At 38.1% G+C, this 20193-nt stretch overlaps 1 protein-coding gene across 7 annotated transcripts in view; it reads left to right on the top strand.

The window, feature by feature from the left end:
* Positions 1-20193, top strand: part of MYCBP2 (MYC binding protein 2) — a 263283-nt gene that overhangs the window by 17932 nt on the left and 225158 nt on the right. For all 7 annotated transcript variants that reach the window (XR_010658547.1, XM_065902278.1, XM_065902281.1 and 4 more), the window contains exon 2: positions 16999-17074. Coding sequence is in view for 6 of the 7 variants with exons in the window: in XM_065902278.1 (XP_065758350.1) it covers positions 16999-17074 (76 nt within the window). In the remaining variant the exon portion in view is untranslated. The remainder of the gene's footprint in view (positions 1-16998; positions 17075-20193) is intronic.

The following is a 20193-nucleotide window of genomic DNA, read 5'->3' as shown; positions in this document are numbered from 1 at the left end:
TTGTCACCGGGATTTCTCCTTATTCTCACTGTGTACATCCTGATCAGAAAGGGTGCGGCCCGCCTCACGTGGTCAGGAGGATCAGGAGTCCAAGGACTCCGTGTCTTTCCCTCTGCCTCTGGATCAGGTGTCATCTGCAGATCTGAAAGGAATCTTGTTCTTGTACCTTTATTAAGTGTGTTCAGTATTTGAAACCCTTTAAAGAAACTTCTTAATATTTAGATACATTGAAGGTTTTTTTTGTTTCTGCCATTACATGTTTCACTCCTCTGTTCTTTTTTTCTTATGTTTTTATTGAGATTACTTGATTGAATGCATGATTGTATCAGGTATATGGCATAATGATTTGGCTTATTACATACATCAAATGAAATAATTACCACAGTAAATTTAGTGAACATCCATCATCTCATAGGTACAAAAGTTAAAAAAAAAAAATTTTCCCCTTTGATGAAAACTTGTAGGATTTACTCTTCTGTTGTTCTTCAAAGAGGCTCATGCTGATCAGTGTCCGTTCATGCTCATTTGCGGTCCTGTCTGACTCTTCGTGACCCCATGGACTGCAGCGCACCAGGCTCCTCTGTCCATGGGATTGTCCAGGCAAGAATATTGGAGCGGATTACCATTTCCTCTTCCAGGGCCTATTCTTTTTTTTTTTTTTAATTGAAGTATAACAATGCTGTGTTAATTTCCGCTGTATTGCAAAGTGGTTCAGTTATACATGTATATAGATTATTTTAAAAATATTTTCCATTTGGTTTGTCACAGGATACTGAATATAGTCTCTGTGCCATATCGTATGACCTTGTTTATCCATTACATAATATAATAGCTTACATCTGCTGACCTCAAACTCCCACTCCTCCCCCCCCACCTCCTCCCCCTTGTCAGCCACAAATCTGTTCTCTATGTCCATGAATCTGTGTTGCAGATAGGTTCATTTGTGTCATATTTTAGATTCCACATGCAAGTGATATCACACAGTATTTGTCTTTCTCTTTCTGACTGGCTTCATTCAGAAGTCCAAGATAATCTGTACTTGCATAGAGCACTGATCCTATTTTTTTTAATTAATTTTTATTGGAATATAGTTGTTTACAATGTTGTGATAGTTTCTGCAAAGTGAATCAGCTGTATATACACATATATCCTCTCTTTATTGGATTTGCTTCCCATTTAGGTCACCACGGAGCCTTGAGTAGAGTTCCCTGTGCTATGTAGCAGGTTCTCATTATTACTTGTTTTATGCTTAGTTTATATATGTCAGTGTCAGTCTCCCAATTCCCCACAACCCCACTTCCCCTCTAGTATCCATAAGTCCTGTCTCTACTTCTGTGTATCTATTTCTGCTTTTCTGCTATTGTTTCTTAAAATATTCTACTCTAGTTTCTTTTTTTTTTCTTCTAACATTCCAGTGACATTTATGATAAGACTTTTGAGATTGTCCCACAGATCTCTGACTATTCACTTTTTCTGTTGTCAACTTTCTTCCTCTTTGTTCTTCAGATTAGGTAATTTTTATTGATCTGTTTTCAAGTTCACAGACTCTTTTCTCTTTCATCTTTATTCTCTTAGTGAGCCCACCCGGGTAAATTTTATTTCACATACTGCATTGCTCAGTTTTAAAATTTACATTTGGCTCATTTAAAAAAATAAAAAGTCCTCTTTGTCTTCTGAAAACATTTTCCTGCTCAGTTCAAGTGCATTTGCCTTTACTTGATGGAGCATATTTATAATAGTTGCTTTCAAGTTATTGTCAAATAATTATAACATGGATCATCTCAGGGTTGGCACCCATTAGTTATTTCTTCCCTTGAAATTTATAACATTTTCTTTTAAAACAAAAAGCATTATTTTGGTTGTGCAGGGTCTTTGTTGCTGTGTTTGGGCTTTGCCTGGTTGCAGTGAATGGGCACTACTCTTCGTCGTGGTGCTCGGGCTTCTCATTGCAGTGGCTTCTCTTGCTGTGGAGCACAGACTCTAGGCAGGTGGGCTTCAGTAATTGCAGCATGTTAGCTGAGTAGTTGCGGCCTGTGGGCTCCAGAGCTTGAGCGCAGTAGTTGTGGTGCATGGGGCTTTAGTTGCTCCGTGGCATGTGGAATCATTCCCAACCAGAATCGAACCCTCATCCCCCACTTTGGCAGGCAGACTCTTATCCACTGTACTGCCAGGGAAGTTCCTACTGCATTTTATTTTTGCATCGTGAGAATTTTGGATTGTATCTTGGACGTTGTGAATGTTTGTTTTGAAAACTCTGGAGCTTACTATAATTCTCTGGAGAATGTTGATTTTTGTTGCTGCTTCTTTTAGCAGTCTGTCATTCCCTGATGGCTCAGATGGTAAAGAATGCCTACAATGCAGGAGACCTGTGTTCAGTCCCTGGGTCAGAAAGATCCTCTGGAGTAGGAAATGGCAGTCCACTCCAAAATTCTTGCCTGGGAAATCCCATGGACAGAGAAGCCTGGCAGGCTACAGTCCATAGAATTGCAAAGAGTTGGACACAACTGAGCAACGAACACTTTCACTTTTAACCCATTTAGCTCGAGATGCAGATTTGATCTTGCCTTTTGTGGGTGATGGTTTTCAGCTCTCAGAGCCTTTGCTGTGTTTGTTGGGGTCTATCTTAACACCGTGCAACTCCAGAGCAAGCCCAAGATTGTGTTGATTTTGTAGACAGGATTAGAGAATCCCTTTCTCCATCCTTCGCCCTTCCAGGATTTTCTCCACATTCTCCAGCATGAAGGAGCTCCTTTCCCCAGTTCCTATGGCCAGAAATGTAGGGTTTCTCTTGGAGGTTTAATTTCTGTATTGTTGCTCTCTGTATGCAGTGGTTGCTATCCTGGTCTTAGAGCAAAGCTGTTAGAGAAAAGAGGAACAGGTAGCCAGGCTGTGAAGCTCACTGTCCTCTGGGTCACTTTTCCAAATTTGACAACCTCCCACAATCTTTTGTTTCCTTTTCAGAGTCCTCAGGTAAGTTTTTTTTTTTCTTTTTCTGTCTTGTATTTTGCCCAAAGTTTATAGTTGTAAACAGCATGAAAGACAGGCTGTGTTTGGTTTATGCCACTCTACTGGCATCAGAATTCCTTCTCTGGGTGCTTTAAAGACTTTTCTCCTCTATACATCTGTGTCTCTTTTTCTGTTTTGCATATAGGGTTATCGTTACCATCTTTTTAAATTCCATATATATGCATTAGTATACTGTATTGGTGTTTATCTTTCTGGCTTACTTCACTCTGTATAATGGGCTCCAGTTTCATCCATCTCATTAGAACTGATTCAAATGTATTCTTTTTAATGGCTGAGTAATATTCCATTGTGTATATGTACCATAGCTTTCTTATGCATTCATCTGCTGATTGGGAGGGGGGATCAGGATGGGGAACACATGTAAATCCATGGCTGATTCATGTCAATGTATGGCAAAAACCACTACAATATTGTAAAGTAATTAGCCGCCAACTAATAAAAATAAATGAAAAAAAAAAAAAAGACTTTTCTCCTTACTTTTGAGTTTTAGCAATTTGACCATGCTCTTCCTAAATATGTTTTTTCTTAGTGTGTGTTTTTCATGTGTTTGGTGTTTATTGAACTTCTTAGATCTGTACAATATAATTTTTGTTTAATTTGACACATTGTGGCCTTTATTTCCTCTAGTAGCATTATTTCAAACCTAGTCTCTCTCTCTCATTTCCTTCTGGGAATTCACTTAAACATACATGAGGCTGCTTGATATTGTCTCATGGGTGAAGGATCAGCAGACTTCTTCTGTAACAGGCCAGATAGTAAATACTTGAGGCTTTTCAGGATGTCCAGTCTCCCTTGCGATTGTTGCAACTGTGTTGTTACAGCTTGAAAGAAGCCATGGACAGTTTTTAAACAAGGAAGCATGACTGTGTTCCAGTATAATTGTATTTACAAAAATAGGTAGCAGGTTAGATTTGGACTGCAGGCTGTAGTTTGCTGACTCCTGAGGTGTAGACAGTTATGGTTGCTGCAGTTACATTGTGAATATAGAGGTAAAATCAAAGAAGTGTAAAATACAGATATTGGCAATAACAGAAGTGTGGGGGAACTGGGTGAATGAGAATAAGGGTGGAGTGTAAGAGAGGAGACTGAAAGATATGTTAGGACTGGGCTACTGTCTTCTGTGTATTGCCTTATTTGGACAGTAGTGATAGAGTTAAACTTCAAATTGTTAAGAATATCTCTAGTAGCACTGTAAATGGAGAGAAAAGATAGGTCCCCAAAGCAGGGCTAGCTACCTTTAAAAAAGTGACTGCAGTCGTTCTGACGAGTGATGATGAAACCTGAGAGAAGGCAATGGGAATAGATGGAATAGAACAGTTTGGAGAGACATTTTGGTGTTAGATGGATGGTGAAAGAATGATAGGTATAGCCTGTGACTAGACATCAAATACAGAAATAATGATGCCTTCTAGGTAGTAAGGGAGGAAGGAAGAGCTAGTTTCTCAAAAGGCCATTTTTGATACTCTTCGCTCTAAATTTTCTTTGTTGGTTGTTTCAGCCAGTCCTGTGATTTCAATAATTACCTAATCATTTTGGGCTTCCTGGTCTGTCGTTTGTAGCTGAAACCTTTCTCTTGGTTTCTGGACCTATACTTTGAAAAATCTTCTGTTAGGAGTGTCTCAGTCCTGTCTCAAATACATTAAGTGCAGTATAGTCAAAGGTTCCTGATAAGCATGCATGATGTCCGAGACATTATTCTGAAGTTGACATTAAGAGATCATAATCATTAAGAGATCATACCCATTCACCTCCTTTTTCCAGAAGGCTGAGAAAAGTAGGAAAGTGGTTGAGGTTAGGTGGAAAAGGAAGCCCAGCATTTAGAAATGAGTGTTTAAAGGGATAAAAAGAAGATGGTAACTTGAGGAAGGGGACAAAGAATTAATCTGTCTTTTGGATAACAGACACTGTAACAGATGTTCTTAGTGTCCTAGTTGTATCTCTGGCTTTCATCTCTATCCTGTCTGCTACATGTATGAATTTCTACCTGAGAACTTTCTTACTGGCCATAGAGACATACTTGGCCTGTGTGCAGGGCAAGTCAGAAATGCCAGGGAGTTAACACCATCAGAAAGACTTTCAGTCAGTGATGGATAGGGATGTGGTGGGTAAATACCTCACTTTCACATCTCTCCATTGGGTTAACTGAGCCATGTTCTGTGCCATCTAGTTGAGTTCTCCAGTAAGGTCACAGTCTAGTGCCCATCAAGGTAACTGGCTTAATAATGCACTCTTTCTTGACTGCCTTCCCTTCCCTATCTCACTTCTGATTTCCCCTGTCAGTGTTTTCCCCCATCACCTCTCAAACAGCCACTTGTACTTGACTCCTTGAATCATGTCTGCTTTTGGAGAAACCCAAACCAAGGTAGACACTTCAGCATGGTGAACAAAAAGAAATAATACTTGTTTGGCACTTACTAATAGGAAAAGGAGTACATCAAGGCTGTATATTGTCACCCTGCTTATTTAACTTATATGCAGAGTACATCATGAGAAACGCTGGTCTGGAAGAAGCACAGGCTGGAATCAAGATTGCCGGGAGAAATATCAATAACCTCAGATATTCAGATGACACTACCCTTATGGCAGAAAGTGAAGAGGAACTAAAGAGCCTCTTGAAAGTGAAAGAGGAGAGTGAAAAAGTTGGCTTAAAGCTTAACATTCAGAAAACTAAGATAATGGCATCTGGTCCCATCACCTCATGGGAAATAGATGGGGAGACAGTGGAAACAGTGTCAGACTTTATTTTTGGGGGCTCCAAAATCATTGCAGATGGTGACTGCAGCCATGAAATTAAAAGACGCTTACTCCTTGGAAGGAAAGTTATGACCAAGCTAGATAGCATATTAAAAAGCACAGACATTACTTTGCCAACAAAGGGCCGTCTAGTCAAGGCTATGGTTTTTCCAGTGGTCATGTATGGATGTGAGAGTTGGACTGTGAAGAAATCTGAGCGCTGAAGAATTGATGCTTTTGAACTGTGGTGTCAGAGAAGACTCTTGAGAGTCCCTTGGACTGCAAGGAGATCCAACCAGTCCATCCTGAAGGAGATCAGTCCTGGGTGTTCATTGGAAGGAGTGATGCTGAAGCTGAAACTCCAGTACTTTGGCCACCTCATGTGAAGAGTTGACTCATTGGGAAAGACCCTGATGCTGGGAGGGATTGGGGGCAGGAGGAGACGGGGACGACAGAGGATGAGATGGCTGGGTGGCATCACCGACTCGATGGGCGTGAGTTTGAGTAAACTCCGGGAGTTTGTGATGGACAGGGAGGCCTGGCGTGCTGCGATTCATGGGATCGCAAAGAGTCAGACACAACTGAGCGACTGAACTGAACTGAATATTAAGCATAACTTTAAGTGCTTTGTAATCTAATGAGATAAGTACTATTTTCATCCTATTTTGCAGATGAGACAAGTGAGACCCAGAGAACTTAGTTAACTTTCCCAAGATCACAGAGCTAATAGATGACAGAGCTTGCATTTGAACCTATGCCATATGTGTCTGAATTCTGTCCTCTTAACCTGGTAGACTAAGGGAGAATGGCAAGAATGATGAGCAAAAAAGAGAAAATGACGGCATTAATGGAGTAAGGGCCTCATAGATGTTATTTTAAGATGGAAAGTAAAGGAAAGGGAGTAGTATCCATACATTCCAAATGGTGTGTCTTTTAGCAATTAACAAGTAAAGAGTTAGATTATGTGCTCCGAGCTAAATAGGTAGTGATGGGATTTTGAAGTGGCCCACCACATCAAGGTGAAAGGTGGTAGGTTTTCTGACAGATGTACCTTTATTGTCAGAGAAAGTTACTGGCTCTAGACCACCATTCTAGAGTGTGTGACCTCTCAGTAGCTATTATTAATGTCGTTATAGCTTATTGAAAACAATGTGAGTTACCAGTACAGAAATACATATAGATTAGAATGGATAACTCATGAGAAGTCATATATATGCTAAAGATTTAAGGGACAGGAAAAGGAAGAAAAAGGAGCTAATACTGAAGAAGGAGAAATGACTATCATCAAGGGAAGATAGAACACTAAAATAGAGGTTCTTCAAGAAGCTGAGGGTACGGGAGTATTTAAAGAAGTAGACTGTTTGACAGTACTCATACATAGAAGAATATAAAGGATGAAGACTGAAGATAAGAAATGCAGTAGGCAACAAGAAAGTTTGTGATGTTGGGAAGTCTCATATAGTTGTAGGAGCTTGATCGTGAGACAGTTGTTCTCAAGAAATGTAGTGATGGAGAGGGAAGCGGGTGGAGAACCATTTGAAACTTTTTTTAATTTTTAAATTGGAGGAGGTGAATAGGTTAGAAGCCGTAGAAATGAGAGATTAAAGAATGAACAAAGGAAAGGTGTAAGTGGTTGAGCAAAATCCCGCAGAGAGTGTATGAGTTGAGGTCCAGAGCATGGACAGAAGGGCGTCTTTATGACAAGTGCTGTCTCTTGGGATGAACGGACGTGAAAGAGATTTCAGTTTTGGAAGAGGTCTCAGGGACATATTTGCACCCCTTTTTATCTTTCTGTCTGAATTGTAGTAATTTTTTCTGATCTCTTCAAATTCTATCTTTATCATGTCTCATATGCTGTCACTCACTTCTTTCGTTGCAGGTTTTTTTTTTCATGCCTGGGAGTTGAATTTGTTTATTTTTCAAGTGTACTATGTTTTCCATACCCTGTAGATATTTTTAAGCTAGTTTTTTATTTAAGCTTGGTAAGCATAGTTGTGTCTCAAAATTTCTTCTGAAGTTTGTCTTTCTGTTGTCTTTTTTTTGCTAATTCCCTCTAATGGTACCGTGTATCTTTGTGTGCCTGATTGCGTGACTGCTGACTCTCGTGACACTTCTGTGGCTCTCTTAGTCCTAGGATGAATGAATTGTCTTCAGAAAGTTTTGGAGTTGCTTCATGGCTGAAGTTGTGCTCGCCCACCTGGGCTCCATTTGCCTAGATTATAAGTTTTCATGAGGCATGTTCTAATAAAGTCATAGTTTTTCAGTCTTTTCCTGCCCTCACTCTTCTCCCAGTCTCTCCTTTTCTTATGCTGCTCTGCTCACTGCCTAGCCTTACCCCTCCGCACCCTCCCCTCCCACTCCTGCATGCTAAGTCGCTTCAGTCGTGTCCAATTCTCTGTGACCCTATGGGCTGTAGCCCACCAGACTCTTCTGTCCATGAGATTATCCAGGCAAGAATACTGGAGTGGGTTGCCATGCCCTCCTGCAGGGATCTTTCAGACCCAGGGCTTAAACCTGCGTCTTGTCTTTTACATCTTCTGCATTGGCAGGCATGTTCTGTACCACTGATGCCACCTGGGCAGCCCTACCTCCAACCTAAAGACTCCTGTCCCGATCTAAAGACTTGGAGATGAAAATCAAGAGACTGAAGCTGTGTAGGAAATCTGTTTGCATTTCTCTCCTAGACCAACTTGAACTGTTAAAATCTCTGTTCTTATTACTAATTATCAGCCTAAGTTAAGTAAATAAAAGTTTTCTGCTTAGTAATCAGACTACTATCCCGCCCTAATTTATTCAGTGATGCATGAACACAATGAGAATATCATTACACTAATTACACAGGAGAAATAAGTATGGCTTCTATAGACAAGCTTCAATTTACATATGGTGTTTTATAAATTAGTTGATTTTTAAAAATTGGTCTTGTATTTACTGACTGTGATAGTTCATTTATTAAATCTTTATTTGTGGATTATTTTACGTTTTCTATAAATATGGTTATGTTATTTACAAATAATAATGCTTTGCTCTTTCCTTTTCAACCATAATGGCTTGTATTTCTTTTGCTTGACTTACTGACTTCCAATACAGTATTAAATAGAAGTGGTAATAGTGTAAATTCTTATTTTTTTCCCCTGTACTTTGTGTAAGTATTTAAGTTTTCATTATTGAGTATAAAGAAGTATAATGTTAGCTGTAGGATTTTTGTTGATAATCAGATTAGTAACATCTCTTCTTTTCCTAGTTTACTGAAACATTTCATCACAAATAGTTGTTGAGTTTTATAAGATAATGCTTCTGTTGAAATGCTCATATTTCTCCCTTATTTCCCTTATTCAGCATAAGGAGAAACTTTAAAAAATAAATTTGGCATTTTATTTATTATCCTTTTTATATGGTGATGGACACTGAAATTATTTTTAGGTCAGTGGCGTTTTTTCCTCATATTTTTCTATTGAGATATGTAGTTTACATGCCATAAAATTGAACTTTTGAAGGTATTTAATTCAGTTATTTTTAGTATATTCACAACGTTGTGCAACTGGAACATTTTTATTCACCCTACAAGTAAATCCTGTATCCTTTTGTTGTCATTCCCTGTCACCTTTCCATCAGCCTCTAGCAACCTGAGTAAGCAACTTCCTGTTTCTGTGGATCTGGACATTCATCTAAATGGGATCATACTGTTTGTAATCTTTTGTGGCCCTTGCTTCTTTTCATTTAGCGTAATGTTTTCAGGGTTTATCCAGATTGTAGCATGTGTCTACTGCGTTCTTTTTTATGGCCAAATAGTATTCTGTTATATGCATGTGCCACATTTTGTTTAATCTGTTTATCAGCTGATAAACATTTGGGTTGTTTCCACTTTTTTGCTATGTAGTAGTTTTGCTTTTATGTTCATGGGAGACACTGGCCTGATATTTTCTTATTTCAAAGTGTGTTTTTCAGACTTTGGTATCAGAATTATGCTAGCCTCATAAGATGAGCTGGGAAATGTTTTTTTCTTTCTATAGTCTCTGGAAGAATTAGTCTAAGACTGATATTTGCAAGACTGTACCAGCAAATTCTGTGTTTGGAGGAATTCACTGTTGAAGCCATTTGAGTGTAGTTTTCTTTGTGGGAAGGTTTTGACTAGGGATTTAGTTTCTTTAACAGACATAAGACCACTCAGATATTGTGTTTTTCCCTCGTGTAGTATTGAGAAGTTATTTTGTCCTTTTACCTAAGTTGTGAAATTTAGGGGCAGTGTCTGTAGTAATGTTCCCTTCCTTATTTATTTCTCACATGGGTAATTTGTGGTTTTATTTTTTCCTGACCAATCTTGCTAGAAGTTTATTAGATTTATTAATCTATTCAGAGAACCAGTTTTGACTCCTTGATTTCCTCTGTTTCACTGATCTCTGCTCTTATTTTAGTTTCTCTCCTTCTACATTCTTTACAGTAAATTGGCTCTCTTCTTTCTAGTTTCTCAAGTTGTAACCCTACATTTACTTTCAGTTTCTTTTTTCATCGAATGCATTTGTATGCAAAAAACTGTATGTTTCCTCAAAGTACTGCATTAGTGACATTCCCCAAGTTTTGATATGTCATGTTTAATTTTTATTCCATTGAAGATATTTTCTAATTTCCATTGTATGTTCTCCATTATAGCTCTTTGATCCGTAGGTTATTTAGAAATCTGTTTTTTAAGATTTCCAAATATTTGAGAATTTCATAGTTTTCTTTCTGTTGTTGGTTTATAGTTTAATTTTTTTGTGATCATTGTCCTTAATAATTTGTTGAGGCTTGGTCTGTGGCCCAGCATATCATCTATTTTGGAAAATAGGCTATCTTCCTTAAAAAAGAATACGCATTCTGCAGTTGTTGGATGTGATTTTCTATGTCTGTTAATTAGGTCAAGTTGATTAATCATGGTTTTACATCTTCCTACGTGCATACTGTTTTGTCCTCTATTTGTTCTGTCAGCTAGACAGAGATATGTTAAATTCTGATCTTGTGACTGTGGATTTGTCTTTTCTTCTTTTAACTTCTCTCAGTTTTGCTTTCTATATGTTGAAGCTGTGCTGTTGCTGTTACACGCATTCACATTTAGGATTTTTGTGTCTTCTACTGCATGGACCTTTCAGCATTGTGAAATGTTCTGCTCATCTCTGACAACACTTTTAGCTTTAAAAATTACTTCATCAAGTATATTGCCACACCAGGTTTTTTGGAGAGGCCAGTGAGTGTGTGCAGGGTATATCTTCTGCAATCCTTTTACTTTTAGTCTGTGTCCTTTTATTTAAAATTTTGATGTTGCAGTTTTTAAAGGAAGTCTTTTCTTTCGTACTTCTTATAGTATTGGTGTACTGATGGGAAATTATGTTCGCTTCTGTGAATCTGAAATCATCTCTGTTTTTCCTTCATTATAAAAAATATCTATTTATTGGCTGTGCTGGTCTTCATTGCTGTCTTCTCTCTAAATGCAGCAAACGGGGGCTCGTCTCTAGTTGCTGCGAGGGAGTGTCTCACTGTGGTGACTTCTCTTGTCTGGCGCCCAGGCTCCAGGGCATGTGGGCTTCAGGGCTCAGGAAACGCGGCCCTTGGGGCTCTAGAGCCTGGGCTAGTATTTGTGGTGCTCAGATTCAGCTGCTTCACAGCATGTGGGATTTTCCAGGACCAGGGATCAAGCCTGTGTGCCCTGCGTTGCAAAGTGGATTCTTAACCCCTGGACCACTAGAGATAAGCCCTATTTCTGTGTTCGTTTTTAAAGGATATGTTTGATAGATACATAATTCTAGGTTGCTAACCTTCCCATCCTTCCCCCACCCCAGCGCTTTTCAGTGCACCAAAAACAGAAGCTGTCAGTCTTCAAATGCTCCCCCCCCCCCCCCCCCCCCGGCTATGTTTAAACTCTTCTCCGTCTTCTTTATCTCAGCAGTTTGTGCCAAACACTTGGTATGTCTAGATGTGGTTTTCTTTTGTGTTTTCCTTCTTAGAATTCCCCGAATTTCTTGAATCTCTAGGTTGATTTCTTCCCTTACTTTTGTAAAAAGTATCGTCAGCTATTTCCTCACATATTGCTTTTGTTCCATTCTTTATTTTCTCTCTTTTTTTGACATTGCAGTTACATGAATATGAGACAGTTTGGCTGTGTCTCACGTGTTTCATACCCCTTTGTTCATCACATTCTTTTCTCTGTGCTTGAATTTGGATGATATTTTTTCTTGGCTTGTCTGCAAGTCAGTGAATTCTGTTTTCCTCTGCTCTGTTCTGCTCTTAGAGTCTTCTGACAAGTTCTTAATTTCAGGTATTGATTTTTCTGTTCCAGGAAGTCCACTTGGCTTTTTCTTTAAATGTTGAAAATTGCATCATTTCATCCATTTTGTTCATCTCTGCATCTAGGTCAAGTCCTTGCCTCCCAGTGTCTGGGTTATCTTGAGTTTACCTGACTGTCTTTCTCTTGACTGTCACATTATTTTGCTTCTTTGGATGTCTCTTAATATGTTTATTTTATATCTCACATTTTATGTAAAAGAACAGTGCATTTATTTCAGATGATAAGGTTTGTTTTTTATTGTGTAAGACAGATAGGGTGAGGTATTGGCTGCCTCAGTTCAAATCAGAGATTGAGTAGATTCCTCCAGCTGCTGAGAGCGGTGGGATATTGACCCTACCCTTTTGGCTCAGCCCCCCTCATTTCTTTCTTGTATGCCCCATCACTAAGCAGATGTACTCTCAGATGTCCTGGATATGTATTTCGAGCTTTTCTAGATTCCAGTCTGTCATCCCAGCCCATGCAGACATCTAAGGCACCATAGTTTTGGTTTGCTTTAGTGAACTCAGTCCTCACTTGTGCCCACAGTCTGCAAATGCCCTCATGCAGGACGATGCCAGTGATCTCAGCTCTTCTGGGAAGTGCTCGTCCATATCTGGATTCATCTAGTTCCCCTGTTGCTTCCAGACCTTTCTTGTGTTAGTTCAGTTTTTGAAGGAAAAGCAATGACTTGCTCCTATCTGGTATCTTTCTTTAGTAAAATAGAAGTGAAAGTCAGGAGTTTATCTTTGCAGAAAGAAAAGGCAGATAATTTTCAGAGTGCTTATTTGTATAAGCATAGTGATGTTTTGAATAGTTTTATCTGTGTTGCATACTAATAGTTATATTTTTTCTTTTGATATGAGCCTATTTATCAAAATATGCTCTAGGCCAGGGTCAACAAACTGTGGGCCACAGACCAAATGCAGCTCAGTTCCTTTTCTTTACGCCTTGTGAGTTAAGACTGGTTTTTACATTTTTAAAATGATCAGATACACATCAGTCAGTCAGTCAAAGGAGAAAAATGTCTTGTGACCCATGAGAATTGTATGAAATTCAAATTTTAATATTCAGAAATCTCAGTTAGATTGTTACACTCAGTAGCAAAGTCAGGTCACTCTTTGTGACCCCATGAACTGTAGCCCACCAGGCTCCTCTGTCCGTGGGATTTCCCAGGAAAGAATACTGGAGTGGGTTGCCATTTTCTCCTCCAGAGGATCTTCCTGACCCAGGGATCGAACCCGTGTCTCCTGCGTCTCCTGCACTGACAGGCAGGTTCTTTACCACTAGCACCACAACCACCTAATCCATTTCTGTGTTGTCTGTGACTGCTTTCATGTTAGCAGATGATGAGCAGTTGTAACAGAGATCTTACGGCCCACAAAACATAAAATATTGGCCATCTAGCCCTTTTTACAAAAAAAAATTTTGCTTATTCATGTCTCAGACCATAGCTTCAGGAATTTTTCACTTCTCATTTCTAAGGGAAATTGAACAAATGATTGAAACCCTCTTATTCCATATGTTCTTTGAATTTTTGACTTATTTAAATACTAGCATTTTAGAGTTAGAAGGAACTTCAGAGATAATCTCCTTCAACCTTTTATGTTGCAAACAGAGAAACAGATTTAGTTAGTGAAGTTATATAAAATTAGGGCCGATTTTTGTTTTGTTAGAAAATAGACTTAGTATTAAATGGATATAGAAGCTAATGGTATGTAACGTGGAACAACTTGCAAAATTTATTTGTTCTTGTTGCAGAAGTATTTGGTTTTACTGAACTGGTAGTTATTAAGAGAATTTTTTCTTTGGAATCTTTAAAGTAAATATTTTAAAATAAATATTTAAAGCATGTTAATAACCTTTGCCTTTCATTACCACCCATAATTCTTCCAAATCTCATGGGTATGAGGTTCTTTTTGTAAGAAGACTAAAAATCTTACAGTACCAATTCCAGACATTCTTCATTAAGCTCCTATTGATTTAAGATTTAAAGTCCTAAATCATCAAAAATTCCATGGTGAAATGTTAATGTGTAAAGCTTATTTCTAGAGTTTTTCTTTTGTCTATCCATCCTTAGATACCATGAAAAGTTTAAGCTTAGTTCTGAAATGCAGTCATACAATAGGATGTTGTATTACTAATAAATAGCATTTTTATTTTCTAAGTTGAACACAGATTTCCTATCTATAATTTTTGACTTTTTACTAGGTTTTTTGGACAACAGTCTACTTCTAAAACAAGCCACATCAACAAAAAATACGATAGAATCAGTTTGTGGGGACTTGGGGACAGCATCAGATGACGTGTATATTCAGAATTGATGGGTCCAGATTTATTAAAATTATTATAACTAATTAGATGCTAAATGCATAAAAATATTTTAGGAATACATATAAAGTCATTTGAACTTTAAGGAAGTCCATTATACAAAACAGACAAAAGTGTTGGTGTATGCTTTGGAAAATTTAAGTCCGTGATAAATAGGCTTCAGGAAATCCATCTTAATTTGGAGATATCTATATGTAGACACACACACATATATATATATGTATATATATATTCTGTTTCTCTGATGATTGGTTTTTGAATGAGCCTTGATGCTTTTCTAAATTGTATATAAGGGGTTAATCTTTTAATATTTACTTATTTCTTTTGATCAAATAACTGATTTCACTTACATAAGCTTGAGTATAACGGAAAGTTGATTTTCTAAACCACACATGAGAAGTACTCATTACTTTCATCACCTTGTTTATTCGTTTGGTATTTCTTGAACATCCATAATGTGTCAGAGACTGATGCAGGTGCTAAGAGGGGAAATGTTGAAATAGATCGTTTTTGCCCATAATCGAGTAGATTGTGTGAGCAGGTCTGTCTATCCACAGGTAGAGCTTGATACTGTTACTCTCTTTCTCTTGTCTTTTGTAGCATTCTGCGGTGGGGAAATCCCATGTGTGTATGTGATTTCCATTGCACGAAAATTGGAGGAAAATAATCCCATGGATAATTCCTTAAAGGGCATTTCTGGGTAGATATCCTTTAAATGTACTGGCCTATCGATGAGTCCATCCTTGACACTCCTCTTATTTTATTCCAAGGCTGGTCGGTAGCTGTAGCTCTGAAGTTCTTTTCTCCCTGACCTCTCTCCTTCCTCCCACTTTCTCTTAAAGCAGTTTGAGTACTTTATCTCGGACACTTTTCTGAGCAAAGACGTCGAAGCAGTGAGCAAGAACGATGTGGCCTCTGAACTCTTGAAGCTTACTTCTTGGTGCAAGTGCAGCACTAAATAGATAACTCGAAGCATAATTGCAGTTGTAGGTTACATGATGAGACACAAGTATAAGATGAAATGAAAATCCATGTTAGGGAAACTAGCCCAGTCTGGGGCATTTCTGAGTAAGTGACACTTACACTGGGGCCTCAGAGATGAGTAGGAGTTAGTTAGCAAGAGATGTGGGATAAAATTCCAGGAAGACTTCATGAGAGCCCTAAGGAGCCTAGCAGATTCAAACAGCTGAAAGAATAGTCCTTGTGGCTGGAATGTGATGAACAATTTGGAAAAGGATACAAAATGAGGCAAGTCAGATCTTGGTAGAGAATCTTTTAAACCAGGTCAGTGCTTTTGGTCTTTATGGAAAAGAACTGAGAACATGTTAAGTTTGTAGTGGGAGAATTACCTATTCACTTTTTTTTTTTTTAAGTTGACTGAGTTCTTATCTGAGACATGGATTTGCATGAAGTTTTACGCAAGTTTTTTTTTTGATTTTATGAAGTTTTTACACTGGTCCAGGCAGGAAGTAGTGGTAACTTAGATTATTAGCTTATCATCAGTAGAGCTGATGTAGATAGATTTAAGAACTATTTATGATATCTAATAAGATTTTGTGGTTAGTTTACAGTATGAAGCTGAAGCGTGAAGTTTTCATATGTTTGTTCATGTGTATTTTGTTGACATTTTAGTATCTTGAATTCAGACATTTCAAAATCAAACTTATTTTTTCTTTTTGTGAACTAATTCTTCCCTTGAATTTCTCTGTTTTGTGAATGACATTCCTACCTCCAAGTGACCTAGCCTTACAGTTTTTGTTTTGGTCACACTGCGTTAGTTACCAAATGTTAAGGACCTGACCTCTGTAGCATCTAGGGTCTCCTCCGCCTTCTCCTTCCCATCTCCTCCTCCTCTTCATCTTTTGTCTTTGTTATAGCAGTAGCATCCTTCTGTTGGACCATTCAACTGTGATTTTCATTCAAGTCTCAGAGTTCCTTGAGGACAAGAACTCTCTTTTTCATCTTATTTTTAGTACCTGGCAGTGTGCACTTCAACAAGGTAGACATGAAAAATATTAAATGAGATGAAAATAAAGCATGTTCCTATATTCTTATTTCTTCCACTATAATTCTTATTCTTTGCCACATTAAAAAAAAATTTTTTTTCTCAAAGTCATTAAGGGACTTTCTTTTGCTTAAAGGATAATTTGATCTTAGGGCTGTGAGGTAATGAAAACCTGGATGCTGTATATGAGGAGTGTATGAGTTGGGGTTTTCTTAGAGTAATTTAGTAAAAATGGACTCCTGAGTTTTATTGCATTGTAGTCCTCACTGCTACAAAGAGCAGATTTTTCTGGGAAGGAAACATAATTGATATTTATTAGCTGCCCTGCTGTGGAATAAAGTGTTAACAATTTCATTTGATGCCTTTTTACATTTTTTAATTTTAGAAAAGTATTTTCAGAATTCACATTTTAAACTATAACATATATTTCTTAGCTATCCAGTATTGTGCTGTCTTATCAATAGCTCTGTTGTATGTTAGTATCTTGCATGTACACCTAGAGTATACATCGTTTCGTAATTCTGGGAGTACCTGTTTTTAATAGCTTTATATATTCTAAATATGAACTTCCTTCATTCTTTCATTCCATTTTTTTTTTAATTTTTAGGAATAAGAAAATTTTAAATAAGAAGAAGTTGAAAAGAAAACAGAAGAGCAAATCAAAAGTGAAGACAAGAAGCAAGGTAAAACTGTTAGTAATTTATAAGGAATAAGGACTTTTTCATACAATAATTTGAATAAAAATACAAAAGCTAGAAAGGTAAGAGGTACAAACTACTATGTATAAAATAGATAAGCTATAAAGATATATAATACACCACAGGGAATACAGCCAATATTTTATAACTGTAAATGGAATATAATGTTTAAAAATTGTGAATCACTATGTTGTTCACCTGAAACTTATATAATGTTGTACATCAACTACTTCAATAAAAGCAATAAGATATGAGTATAATCATTTCTGGCACTAAAGTAATATTTAAAGCCCCTTATCATTTGATCACGCTGTTTAATTTTATCTTTTTGGCATTTTTGACCGGAGACCTGCAAGTTATTATTTGGAAACTGAAAATTATTTATTATTTATTCCTGTTATCTTTGGTCAGTCCTTTGGGGGAGGATGTCTGTTTCTCTTCTGTTTTTCATTCTGACTGCATGTACTAGAAACCGACTGAAATTGGCTTGTGAGTTGGGACTTGGTTTCAAGTTTGTCATATACGTATGCATGCATTATGAATTAGAGAGTGTATTGGCGCATGTGTGTTGTTCTGAGCTTCTTTTGACTGTTGGTGGCTGTACAAAAGCAAAGGTAATAGAGAATATTTGAACTTGGTGGTACCTTAAGAGATCAAGGATCCGTTTTCCTACTTAATGCAGATTTCTTCTCTATAAAATCCACCTAGTTTTTTCTTAAACATTTCACTTTCTATAAAAGAGTCTCTTTTCTAATGGACAGGAGGAAGAGAGAAATCCTAACTATGATTTCTGAGGAGCTCTACTTTTGGTTATAGAAACAGTTACTTAGCTTGGGTTGTATAGCATATTTAAGTTCTATAGACAGTTGTTTCCTGCCCTTTTTAATGAGTGTTCTTGCTCCTGTAGCTGAAAGAAGTAGTAAACCAAAAGTAAAAGGATAGGGGATGGAATTGATCCTTTGGACCCAGGGATTATAATAATACCATCGGATCTTCTTGCTCCTCTTTTCCTCTGAGTGTGGGTTTATTGCCTGTGGCTGAGGACTAAGGCTGCTGGCAGCTCCAACTTTATTTTCTTTAGGCAAAAGGCAATTTCTTATACTAGTTGTGGCAGAAAATCTCAGATAGGGCTTTTAATTGACCTGCATTATTCACTTTGATTGGTTCGATTCTGAGTTCCTTTTGTAACCCTGTAATGGATGGTGGGTGAGCACCCTGATGAACAGCCTATGTGGAATGTGGTTGCCCTAAGGAAAATGTTACTGCGTGGGCAGATAAATAGTATATGTTCACGGTATCACATCCTACTACTTCTGTTTTGGGGACAGAAGAGGGAAGTGAAAGTGAAGTCTCTGAGTCGTATCCAACTCTTTGAGTCTCCGTGGACTGTAGCCCACCAGGCTTCTCCATCCATGGGGTTTTCCAGGCAAGAATACTGGAGTGGGTTGCCATTTCCTTAAGTGGAGAGTATTCTTACTATCTTGATGTATGGAAACCTTTAACAACTATTTATACATAGTCATTCAGATTTACAATCTCTACCCCTTTTCCACTTTTTGGTGCTATGTGCAGAGTCTGAATACGGGAATATTGAAAATCTTTTAAAGTTCTTTTTAAGGTTTCATTTGTTGATTTTCCTAAAAGTGGTGGCATGTGATATCTAGGAAGAGATAAAAGTCAAAGTCTTTCTTCTCTTTCAATTCTGTTTCTAACTAGCTTTCTTTCCGTAATAATTTATCATTTTTCTGTTGGCCTTTAGGTTTTCTATCTACTTTTTAGGAGCAGCTTGTGATAAGAATGATTTTTAAAAAAACTTCATTCAGTTACTCCTTAGACTTTAATTACTGACTCTCTGCAGACCTTGTGCTGGGTATTTGGGATGCAAAGATGAGTAGGAAACGTTTCTTGTTCATGATGAGTGTAAAAAGTGGTGGTGTTAGTCTCTGTCCTCTGTTACTATTTCTGGACTATTTTTTCACCCACCTTCTTTTTATAGAAGTTACTTTTTAAGTGCTATTTAGCTATACTGATTCATCGTCTTTATTGCTCTCATTGGCCCCTCCATTTCTCCATTAGCTATCGCCTTCATTTACTTTCCTTCTTATTTGGTATAGATACCACAGTATTTTTAGAAAAACTCTTGCTTAATCTACTGTATTAGTTCTTTATAGGTGCTATAACAAGCTTCATGTTTTATATTTGGCTTAAAACAGCACAAATTATCTTATAGTTCTGGAAGTCTGAAGTCTCAAGTGGGTGGTCTCACTAGGCTGCCATCAAAGTGTCGGTAAGACTGCTCTTCCTGGAACCTCTAGGAGAGAATTCCTTTCCTTGCCTTTTCCAGCTCCTAGAGCCTGCATTCCTTGGGTTCTGCTTCCTTCCATCTTCACAGCCAGTAACTTGGTTGAGTCTTCTCATGCTACACTACTCTTACCCTTTCTTGTGGTTATATTTCTTTCTCCAACTATCTTGCCACCCTTTCCCATTTATATAAACTGTTGGGATTATATTGGCTTCCCTGGCGGCTCAGCTGGTAAAGAATATGCCTGCGATGTGGGAGACCCGGGTTTGATCCTTGGGTTGGGAAGATCCCCTGGAGAAGGGAAAGGCTACTCACTCCAGTATTCTGGCCTGGAGAATTCCATGGACTCTCTAGTCCATTGGGTTGCAGAGAGTCGGACTCAACTGAACGACTTTCACTTGGGACATTGGGCCTACCTCAATAATCCATAGTAACTCCCCCATCTCAGAATTCTTAAACACATCTGCAGGCTCCCTTTTACCGTCTAAGGTGATGTACTCACAGGATCTGGGGACTGGGGGGAGATGTTTTTGGAGGCCATTATTCTGACTGCCACATCTTCCTTTTCTTCATTTGTACATCTGCTGAATTTGTCTGACAAAACTCACTCCTGGAGCTTCCCTCGTGCTCAGTGGTAAAGCATCTGCCTGCCAGTGCGGGAGACACAGGTTTAATCCCTGGTCCAGGGAGACCTCACCTGCTGCGGGGCAGCTAAGCCCATGTGCCATAACTACTGAGCCCGTGCTCTAGAGTCGGAGAGCTTCAACTATGGAGCCCACGTGCCACACCGCTAAAGCCATGT

The sequence above is a fragment of the Muntiacus reevesi genome, chromosome 11 (assembly GCF_963930625.1).
Source record: "Muntiacus reevesi chromosome 11, mMunRee1.1, whole genome shotgun sequence".
In the NCBI taxonomy this organism is placed as follows: Eukaryota; Metazoa; Chordata; class Mammalia; order Artiodactyla; family Cervidae; genus Muntiacus; species Muntiacus reevesi.
The sequence above is the reverse complement of the archived record's forward strand: the minus strand, read 5'-3'. Positions and strand labels throughout refer to the sequence as shown.